Source organism: Zingiber officinale, chromosome 3B (assembly GCF_018446385.1).
Source record: "Zingiber officinale cultivar Zhangliang chromosome 3B, Zo_v1.1, whole genome shotgun sequence".
NCBI lineage: Eukaryota > Viridiplantae > Streptophyta > Magnoliopsida > Zingiberales > Zingiberaceae > Zingiber > Zingiber officinale.
The window spans coordinates 112983328-112994383 of NC_055991.1; the positions used below are offsets into that span (position 1 = coordinate 112983328).

Sequence of the window (11056 nt, forward strand, 5' to 3'; positions counted from 1 at the left end):
ACGGTTAAAAACCATTGTCATAGACCCTTTAAAACCGTTGTAATTGGCAGTATTGTTAAAAGTGGAGGCTACGACAACGATTTTAAACCGTTGTCTTTAAATGAAGAGACAACAATTTTGCAACGATTTTAAAACGTTGTCTTTGAATGAAAAGACAACGGTTTAAAACCGTTGTTGTTTAGAGCATTTTAATAACACTGCCAGTTACAACCACTTTTGGCACTATGACAACAGTTTTTAACCATTGGCTTTGGAGGTGATAGACAACAACAACAATGATTTTAAACCGTTGTCTTTTAAATTATTATCTTTTAATACAAATATATCATATTTCAATATAAATATATAATAAAGAATCATAATCACAAAAGAAAGAATATTCTCCACATCAATGTCATTCAGAATGTTACTTATACAAGAATTACATTCACAAAGAAGAAACATATCTAATATTCAAATAAAATTCATCCCAATACAAATAAACTCCATTTACAACTAATAAACAATAATCAAAAGACTAGAAACTTGTGATGGTGGTTCATGCCATGTAGGATTGCAAGTAATTATTGTCAACCCAAGCCTCATCACAATCTTCAACTTATAGAATTTCATTGGACTCCTCTTTCTCACTTACTGATTCTTTCATGTCCAACATTGTTGATCATCAATTCCATAATAAATCTAGTCTTCCCACACCAACTCCATCAAAAAGTCCAATCTTTCCACCCCTTTTATAAGGCACCAGGAGATCTCGACATATAAAAAATGCACATGAATACTCATTTTCATTGGATTAGGAGTCTCCAATACGAAAGCTGAAAAATGCGCATATGAAATGTTCACCCTTGTTTTATCTCGTATAACAAACAGTAGAGTGGTCTTACGAGGACTAAACAGTCTCAGCATCACCTGTCATGAGGTAAACGAAAGCAACTAAGCAAAACTCAAATTAAAAGTATATGTAAAATGTTGTTGTAAGATGGGAATAAGATTAAGATAATGAAAGATAACCTGGAAGACTGTCTTTAAAAGAGGCTTATTTTCCACTTGTTCTCGACCAATATCATGGCACCACCTATATCATAGAGGCAAATGCTCACCCTTGTTCTATACAAAGGTAGCATTTGACGCATAATGAAAATGAACTTACATGTTTATTAGGACTATAACAGAAATTGCTAAAGAAAAAAGAGCACTCTGCTTCTCAAAGGTAATATCATCCTGAACAAAGTAGAAATATAACTCAAAGTTGTGTTATCGACAGACTGAGAAATGGAATAAAAAAGCCAATTAAGATAAATAAAAGAGAGAAAAGGTAAATAACTATAATTGTGAACTAGATTCAACAAGCTTATATTCAGATGTTTTCAAGGTGACTGCTCTACGATTCAAGTCATCAGCATTGCAAACAGAGCTTCTTAATTAACTTGTTAATGAAAACTACATGATTCTTAACCAACTTTATAAAGTATCAAATGGCTGCAATCGTGACAACGAGCTTTCTAAAAGAAAGTCTTGAACAAGTTGAATTTCTCATCACATTGACTAATTTTGTTAAATGTTAGAGGTTTGTAAATAATGAGAATTTTACTTTATATGCCTAAAAATCATTCTAAGATAGGGGCACCTCTTAGGCATATCTAGAACTTCACAAGATAACATGTGTAATCCTATGGCAAAAGAGACCTATTGTGAGTTCAATAGTTTGGTTGAGAATAATACCTCTCCTCGTTCTCGTCCATCAGTACCTTCTAAGCCCATAGCAATTGTACATGGTTCAATCCCAACACAATTTGCTAACCAAATGTCTTTTGTGGTTTGTGATCTAAAATAACTCATATATCAGTAGCACTAAAATTGATAATATATATATACAAGAATTCAAGAACTTGCCTTCCCCTGAAAGCACCCATCTCTCGGAAGTTGGTGTCAAATAAATGGTTTAATAGAGTGCTCTTCCTTGTTAACCAAAAAAAAAAAAAAATGAAGACCATTCATCAGCAATTACTAAATTTAACAAGTAAAAAAATTATATTACTGCAAAAGCATATCCAAAAGGCAACAAAAATAGGGAAATATAGATATCTATTTTATAGAATAAAATTCAAGACTCCCTTAAGACCATATATCTTGTACAAAGGAAGTAAAGGTGAAGAACAAAAAAAATATTTCCAAATGTTTGAAAGTGAATAGTTCTTTAACAGTAAGCAATCCACAAAAGCAAATGAGTTATTTGCCTATTTCAACCTTGAGAAGCAATTGGAAAAGCAATAGTAACACTGAGGTTAGCGGCATAATTCATATAAATGAATAAAAGCAAAAGTTGAAACTAAAAGGTATTAGTTAGGTAACATGGTCCAACACCGACTCAATCACAGAACTTATAATACAATATAGTAAAATGGGCAATGATAAACAGTGAATACATAATATATTTCACTACAATTATTCTTGATCATCTTCTAGGCAGCCAATTTAACCAAATTAAAAGTAGTATTTGGAATGAACATATTCAAATATTACTGTCTCTCATATTTATATAATCCAAGACTAAAAAATATAACAAGAACAACCAATATGAATCAAGAAGACCAATTATGTTCCAGAACTAGAATGCATAGAGAAAACAATGTTGGTCATGAATTTAATATCATCACCATATCAAATTTCTTCTAGTACTTATTATTTTTTTCAAAAATAATTCTTAGTCTTGTGAGCATCACTTGCTATCCCAAAACCCAAGCAATCACATAGAAACAAATATGAACAATAATACATATGCACAAGTTATCTTTATTTCCTGTAAAATGCTATGCTACTTGCCCCATACTTCCGGATTTATAGGAAACAAAGCAATGATAGAAAAGGTAATTGTCTTGATCAATAATATTTTTTTATTGAATTGACTTCATTACACAACAAGGAAGAAGTAATATCTCCAGCTACTCCAGTCTTTATAAGGGTAAAGAATTGAAAAATGTGGTAATCTCTGATTCAAGTTGAATACCTCTAAAGTTCAAAATGTGAGATACCTTATAATAAACATAGCCTTCAAGCACATAAAATACAAAAATAGAATTCAAAAAACTCAAAGACATACCACTACTTTGTGGGTCCACGATAGAAACTACAGCATAGGATAATCCATGCTCTGCCAACTTCACTGACTTCATAAAGTGTTCAAGACCCGTGACATTGAATACACTATCTCCATCAATCAGTTGGATAGAGCAACATTCATTAGCCATTTCTGCTTTTTAAAAAAAAAAAAGAAGAAAACAGTAATTGATGTGAGGTCAAAGATAATCCTTTAACTGACACAATAGACATTTCAATTGAATTATTGCATTATGGAAGTGAAGTAATAATCCTTTAACATGACAGACATAATAGATTACTCATATCACAAGCCAATGCATATAACTTATCATACAACTATACTTCAACCTGCAAAGAACAAGGAGGAATCCAACCACAGTACACCTAAAGAAAGAACAACTGGTTTTTGAGCAATGCAATGTAGAGATCACAAGAGTACCCAATAGAATTCAGCAAACAATGAATTCATAGAGACAGAACACAAATTGCTTGATGAAATTACACATACCTTCATAATCTAACCCTTGCAGCAATGGAGTTTAGCTTTACAGATACACAATCAAGAGAAAGAAGAAGCTTACCTCAAAAATAGTTGCCTGTCCAGACCAGGGTAACTGATTTCGATGGCAGGGGAATGTCCAAGAGTGGAAAAGATGTTGAGGCAATCGACGAAGAGCCCCAAGATCACGTCGAACCTTGGTTATCCTTTTGTTGCATACTAGTATGCAGGAAACAATTGCCGAGAAACAAAGCCTCCATTTTAATCCCAGTAAACATCAAAGTTTACGCCAAAAGATGCAGATTTTAATTTGTTTTTCATCAATTATGGTACCTCACATTTTAAGTACACCCTGGCCAGAAGGCACCCAAACTCCTCCACAATGATGACGAGTTCGTGTTCAGAGATCTCAACCACAACATCCTCATGAGGAAGCAGGTAAGATGAAACCCTAATGAGTAAGTAAAGGAAAGAGGTGAAGGGAGACATGAGCCTGATGACGCTTCCACCAGACAAAAGAGAGAGCGTCGACCATGCCCTAGACGCAGTCAAGCTAGCAAACAAGGTTCGGCGAGCCCTGTCACTGGCGCGTGTTCCGATGAACAAACTCATCACCTTCCTCCACCTCCTCTCCACTTAACAATTCGTGGAGAGGGGTTCGTCGGAGAGGGGTTGAATGAAGATGCTTAGGATTTCGATAGTAGGAGCGTGAAGAGATCGTATGGGGAGAGGGAAATAAAAATGGATAAGAAGGGTTCAGGAAGGGTAAGGCGGAAAACACGGTGCCAAAAATTTTTCGGAAGGAAAAACACCGAAAGAATAAAGTCAAAGACAACGGTTTTAATAAACCGTTGTCTTTGACTATATAAAATAATATAAAAACACAACAGTTTACAAAATTATTATCGTAGCCCCTAAAAAAGTACTTAAAGACAATAGTTTTAGATAACCGTTGTAAAATGCATTGTTGATTTAAAAAAAAAATTGCTCGACGACAACGATTTTCACAAAACTATTGTCTTTTGTATTTTATGGGAGCTCAAAGACAACGATTTTATCTAAAACTGTTGTCTTTTATCAAATTTACAATAGTTTCTTCTAAAATCATTGTCTTTATGATGTTGTCGTTTAACATTTTTGTTGTAGTGTAAGAATCAAGAGAACATAAGCAATAATGCAGAACAAACAACAATAAGGGCATACTACGGGTATCAAGTTGTGACATACCAAGGCATATATAAATATAATCATTACTACTAGATATAACATACTATGCATATCAAAATGGCAATATCAAAAGAGATAAGTCAAAGGTACCCGTCTCAAAAATGGAGATCGTAACTGAAATAAACATTACGTCGTGATCTTGTCTCAATAGAGTCCTGTATCAATGTATTTTATTTACTAAGTTCTTATAAATTAAATAGCTAAATAAAATTTCCAAAACTAGTTAGGAAAACCCTAATCAATATGATCACTAATTATCCTTCTGAATTCATCCATTAATCTTGGTTAACTAAATAAGTCGGATCTATCCCAAAGTTTAGATTAGATCCAACATCTTAACCTCAATATACCGAAACCACATGACCAACTATCCCTACCCATACTAACATTAATTCAGGTTTAAGCTACAGCAAGAAACAAATTCCTAACTCCTTACCCTCAACCCAAAGCCTCTCCTGTTGATCCACAGCCAGGTAGAGCAGCTGCCGAAAATTGCTTGTCGGAAGATGTTGCTGTCAAAACTTGTGGCTGACACTACCCAGAAGCCACTGCCAGGACATCCATCACAGTTAAACAATTTCCCTTAATGAGATCAAAACCTTAATCTCTAAGAATCTAAAACCCAAACCAGCATACTTACCCAATCAGCTGTTCCCTCTCCGGCGGTTAGATCTAACGGCAGTTGAGATCAACAAAGAAAAGATCATTGGTAGTAGCTCGATATCTGACCAGTAGGATGAAGTAACCTTCTGGAAGCTTATCACAACCTACTCCAGCCAATATAGGGCTCGGATCTCCCTCTCTTAGCCGGAGATGACTGGCGTGGAGTGGCGATTCAGCAAGCTAGGGCACGGATCGGTGGTGTGAGGCGAGGAGAAACCGAGAGCTTCAGAAGAGGAAGGCTTGGCACTGAACGGTGGTCGGCCGAGGAGGTGACAGTGGAGAGATCTCGATCGGCGAGAGGAGTGGAAGAGGGGAATCAGGGCAAAGGCGAGAGGAAGGGGACGACGTTAGGGGAAAGGCTCGAGCCTTCCCTTGGCCGATGGATTTTATCAGCGAGGAAGCAGAGGCGGCGCGAGGGTAGCGCGTCGGATGGGGAAGACAAAGAGAGCCGGCACGGAGAGGTGAGGAGGCGTCGGCGAGAGCTTAGGGGAAGAAATCGGGATTAAGGCAAGGAAATAAAAATGAGATTTTTATTAACTTAGGTACCTTTAATTAAACTCAGGTTAAATTCCTCAATCAACTTCCACTTATTGGTATTCCAAACAGGTTTTTCCCAAGTTAAAAAATTCATCCTCTTAAACTCGTCATACGAGTTCCGAAAATTTTTTAAAAAATTCCTAAAAATTTCAATAAGATTATTTGCCAAATAATCTTATTATTTAATTATTATTTAGGTACCATATTTTACAATATCTCTTCACTAATTGAACGTTTTATACCTGAAATTGTATATCGACGACGCTAAACCCCATAGCCACAAATTCTTCTTGATCCTAATCCAATTACTATGCTGGTGGTTCTTTGGAAATTCTCTCGCACATGTCATCCTCCTGATCGATATGGTTTCTCTACCACTTCAACTAATACTACAAACCCTACCTTTTATTCACATCCAACTAAACATGCATGTCAGGAGATATACAAAAAGAATTTCAAGCTATTCAGGAGAATCACACTTGGGATATTGTTCCTTAAACAACTGGTATTAAGCTCATTTGTTGTAAATGAGTATATTCTATTAAGCTGCGATTTGATGGCTCACTAGACAAATATAAAATAAGGTTGGTGGTACTTGGTAATCGATATAATTATGAAGTAGATTATGATGAGACATTTACTCCTGTAACCAACATGACAACAATGAGACTTATTCTAGCTATTGTTGTTTCCAAGGGTTGGTCATTACGTCAAATGAATGTGAAAAATACTTGTTTACATGGAGATCTTAAGCAAAAGATTTACATGACTCCACCATCAAGATTATTTTCTCCACTCTCTTTTGATATTTGCAAACTAAACATTCACTCTATGGTTTAAAGCAGACTTCACGTGCTTGATTTGATAAGTTATGCTCTACGCTTATTAACTTCTCCTTTGTCCAAACTTTAGGAGCATCTTCAAGGGTCTTTTCATATGAAAGACTTGGGTCCTTTACATTATTTTTTTAGGGCTTGAGGTGCATTCTACCTTAGCTAGAATTTTCTTACACCAACGTAAATACCTTCAGGAGGTAGTTACTTTGGTTGGTCTACAAGATGGTAGTTTTGTTGATAATCCATTGGAGGTAAATGTTAAATATCATCATGATGAAGTGATTTTCTTTCTGATCCCTCTTTATATAGACAATTAGTGGAGAGTTTGAACTACCTGACTATTACTCAACTTGATATTGCCTTTGTTGTTCAACAAGTTAGTCAATTTATTGCGCCTAGACACCTTTACTTGGCTGCAATTCTACGCAACACGCTATTTGCAAGGCACTTTTATCCTAGGACTTTTCTTTTCTATGGGTTCTCCTATTTGTTTGATTACATATAGTGATGTTGATTGGGATGGTTATTCTGATACTCGACATTCAGTTACAAGTTGGTGCATGTTTCTTAGTACCTCTCTCATTGCTTAGAAAAGGAAGAGATTTAGAGTATCACATCATGTCCTGTACTTGTTTTGAAATAGTTTGGCTTCCGGGATTGTTGGGTGAGCTTGGGTTTCTCTAGATTGAGCCTACTATGCTTCATGCAGATAATACTAATAATATTCAAATTATTGCTAACCTAGTGTTTTGAGCGTGCACCAAACACATTGAAACGAATTGTCATTATATTTATGAAGCATATGATGCTTGTGTCATCACTCTCTACATATCACCACTAAACTTCATATTGCTGATGTGTTTGCTAAGGCTTTCCCCCAACACCACCATTACTTTCTTGTTGACAAATTGATGCTTGTTGATCACTCGACATCAATTTGAGGGAGATATCAACGTCGAAATTGCACACTATCATTTATGGAATTCATTTTTTCATAATTGTGCTAATTAGTTATGTATATATTACTATATAAAATAGATGGTACATAATTAGTACATACCTAAAATAAATTATTTGTAATTAGTATGTTAACTGCATATATTACCTTACTAAATATAGATTGTATCAAAATTCTATTTAATGTAAAGCCATTTATTTCAAACTTGGCATTACCCATCACTCCAATATTTTTAGAATGTTAGCCTAATGTATCCATGTTTTACTAGGCTCAGCTAGTTGAAGGTTGATCGTTGGGGAGAGAAATCCTTGCATATAAGGGACATGATACGAGGGGTCATTTCTCTCTTTTGTCCCCTCGAGGTGGTGCGATGGTTAAGGCATGGGGTGTTGTCACATGAGGTCTTGGGGTCGAAACTCGGTGTGACCGAGCATAACCTCTCCCATGTCTTGGCCATTTGTACTACTGGCTAGTAGCCACCCGTGATTTACCTCCTCCGTGTTGGCCTAGGGACGGGTTGGCGGGGGCGCTGGGGGTGAGCGAATCGCCTTTTTTGCCACATGATACGAGGGGTCACGTATCACATTGATGATTGTCATATTATACCGCTTCATTAATGGGTGGCATACGGTATCCTCCTCGGAGTGTTAGGCACCTTACCACATTAACCTCAAAGGTGTGTGATAGTGTTATTGCTGACGTCATCTTGAACTGACAGAGGGGGCATGCTAGTGCCTACTTAACCTCTACATAGGACAATACATTTAAATTATCTTGGGGATTGATGTGACACTTCGTATATTATCACTGTTGTATTTTAATGGTGAAGATTGAGTCGCAATCATGATCACTTGGCCAAGCGATCCAATAGTGAGGAAAAAATCATGTCGTCCAATGGTTCAGGAAATTGACGCAATCACTTTACTATGTCACCGTCAAAGTATATTAGGTTAACCAAAAACAAATCTCATGTTGATTCGCCTCCTTTTCCCTTTAATCGTCCTTATCTTCATCTTCTTCCTAGCGCCCAGCAAGATCATAAGTTTGCTAAACTTTCTTCTGTTTCTTGACCCTTTTCGTCCTCCTTATTTCTTTTTCTTCGAACTCATGGTAACCAATGCTTCTGATAAGGGGTATGATTCCCAGACGAACGTGCTTACTAGAGGTGTAGCCTAGGGATGCAAATGAGTCGAGCAGAGCTGAGCTCGAGCTTGGGTCAGCTCGACATCGAAAACAGTGAATTTAAATGTAAAAACAAGTGTGCACAAGCTGGGATTCAAACCTTCAACCTCTAACAACCTTATGGAACACTCTAGCCACAAACACCTCCTCAACTTATTACTTAACTTTAAAGTAGTAATTATTTTAAATATTAAAATATTAAATTAGCAGAGCTCGAACAGGCTCGACGAACCTTTGAGCCAGTATTAAATGAGCTCGAGATCGGCTCGAATATTAAATGAGCTGGCTCGAGCTTGGTCAACTCCGAGCTTGAGTCGAGCTGCTCGTGAGCGGCTTGACTCATTTACACCCCTAGTGTAGACTCACTGTTCAGAGAAACCTTTAGTATTCCGCTTGACCATGAGTTTAAATCCCATTGTCGGAGAAGCGACTGCACAAGCCCCCAATAGGATAAATCGCATGCTTTTTTAGCCAATTGGCCAGTGATCATAGATTTTCTCTCCATCCTTGTCTTCAAGGCTTATCCCACTATTTCTAAATCTCTTTGTCTTAACTAGTCCCCAACTTCTACCATTTGATTTGTAGTGCCATTATTCTTTTTCAACTATATCATATTCCACTTGACTATACCACCTTTCACTACCTTTTTTTTTTACCTTTGATAGACAGATCTTGGAGTCTTGTATTTTGCGACTAGGACTCGATGTACCTTCCTGGGTGAGTGCCCTTTTTCACATAATGAATGGAAGGGTCATTTCTTTTTCTATTAAACCACTCCAACCATATACTTAAGCAACGCTCTAGCTAGATGATCTACCTGCTCCACCATTACTGGGTGACTATAAGTCAGAATTAACATATTCAGAGATGATTAAGATTCTATCTTAGTTGAAGTTCAGTGCTAGTCTATTAATGGAGAACGAGGCCTTGCTATATTGGGCTAGGCTAAGCCTGATTGCAGTGGAGCTTGATGACCCTTGAGCAAGGCACTTTTCTAATTAGTTTTTCTTTTAACTAACTAACTAACTTTTTGTCTTTGTAGGACTCGTGTCTAACACATCCATAAGCAAAAAATTGATGTGGGACCTGATTTTCACGGATGATGTATTCGCCCCAGAAGATGTCGTCGAGAGATCTTCAGAATTGCTAGCCTCTCGTCCCTCTATGGTGGATGATTCTACAACTATCAAAGCTCGGACTACTGTAGCTGAAGCTTCGAAATCTACATTCGAGACTCCCACCACCACATTATTGACTCCAACAACAATAAGGACTAAGGTCTGATTATTGAGCTAACAGAGTCATTTGAGGTTGAAGCTTAGTTCGAAGCCCAACTCAGAAATAAATAGCAAACTCTAAAGCATCCTATATATGCTAGTTCCCTTAAATCAATACAAGGTGAGAGTCAGAGGTTAGTCCCCAGGATTGGGACCTTATGAAAGGTCCGCGAGAGTCTAAGATCAAGACTTAAAAGAAATCTAACCCTGAGACCAAGGCTTTAAAGAAGTCAATAATTGAGATAGAAACTATGAAGACAAGGAAATTGGTCTAACACTCGGGAGAGGTTATTCTAGTGCCCTTGTCTGTGAAAAGTTGTCCCCTTGAAGCAACTATGAAGGAGAAAACTGAAACATACAGGAGTAAAGACAAGGTTGTAGCGGCTCCTCTTTCCACTGATATGGTTGCTATCCCCACATTTGATCGAGTGTACTTGACTTCTAGCCCCACGAGATTGGGCTCTAGTCTGACCGGCCATCCCAAATACCTAGGATTGAAGATAAGGCTAGAGGGGATGTCCCTTCCCCATTTGAACAACTCCATGATTACCAGGAGGATATCATGCCACAGATGACATTCCTAGAATTGGGCGAGAGTATAGTTTGGTTTATCCGGAGGGTATGTTTTGCCTTTTAATTTAATGCTTATGGAATATATCTAGATTACCATTATGATTGTGTAGTCTGAAGTGGAAGTTATAGGATCATTGCATTAGTAGAGGAGAGTGAATAACCCTCCTAGATTTTTTACATTTTATAGAAAATAATCTCGGAGTAA

General features: G+C 37.0%; 1 protein-coding gene across 4 annotated transcripts; it reads right to left on the bottom strand.

Annotated features, from left to right (window-relative positions):
- Positions 1-367: 367 nt before the first annotated feature.
- LOC121967313 (protein ROOT HAIR DEFECTIVE 3-like) lies at positions 368-6005 on the bottom strand. Of its 4 annotated transcripts, XM_042517452.1 has the most exons (9): positions 5466-6005; positions 5262-5373; positions 4916-4980; positions 3101-3250; positions 1894-1959; positions 1723-1825; positions 1151-1221; positions 1012-1075; positions 368-909 (listed from the first exon to the last, which is right to left on the bottom strand). In XM_042517452.1, exons 5-9 carry the CDS (start codon positions 1911-1913, stop codon positions 682-684), a joined length of 486 nt encoding a protein of 161 aa, XP_042373386.1. In that variant the 5' UTR covers positions 1914-1959; positions 3101-3250; positions 4916-4980; positions 5262-5373; positions 5466-6005; the 3' UTR covers positions 368-681. The 4 variants fall into 4 exon arrangements, 3 of the variants coding, with proteins under 3 accessions (XP_042373386.1, XP_042373385.1, XP_042373387.1); XM_042517451.1 differs by lacking the exon at positions 4916-4980; XM_042517453.1 differs by lacking the exons at positions 3101-3250; positions 4916-4980.
- Between the last annotated feature and the right edge of the window lie 5051 nt (positions 6006-11056).

Bases quoted from the DNA above. Each gene is read 5' to 3' on its own strand.
- LOC121967313 (XM_042517453.1), bottom strand. From the start codon at position 1,913: ATGGGTGCTTTCAGGGGAAG. The intron at 1,222-1,722 runs GTATTATTCTCA...TACTTTGTTCAG, and splicing joins ATGGACGAGAACGAGGAGAG to GATGATATTACCTTTGAGAA. The intron at 910-1,011 runs GTTATCTTTCAT...ACCTCATGACAG, and splicing joins TTTTAAAGACAGTCTTCCAG to GTGATGCTGAGACTGTTTAG.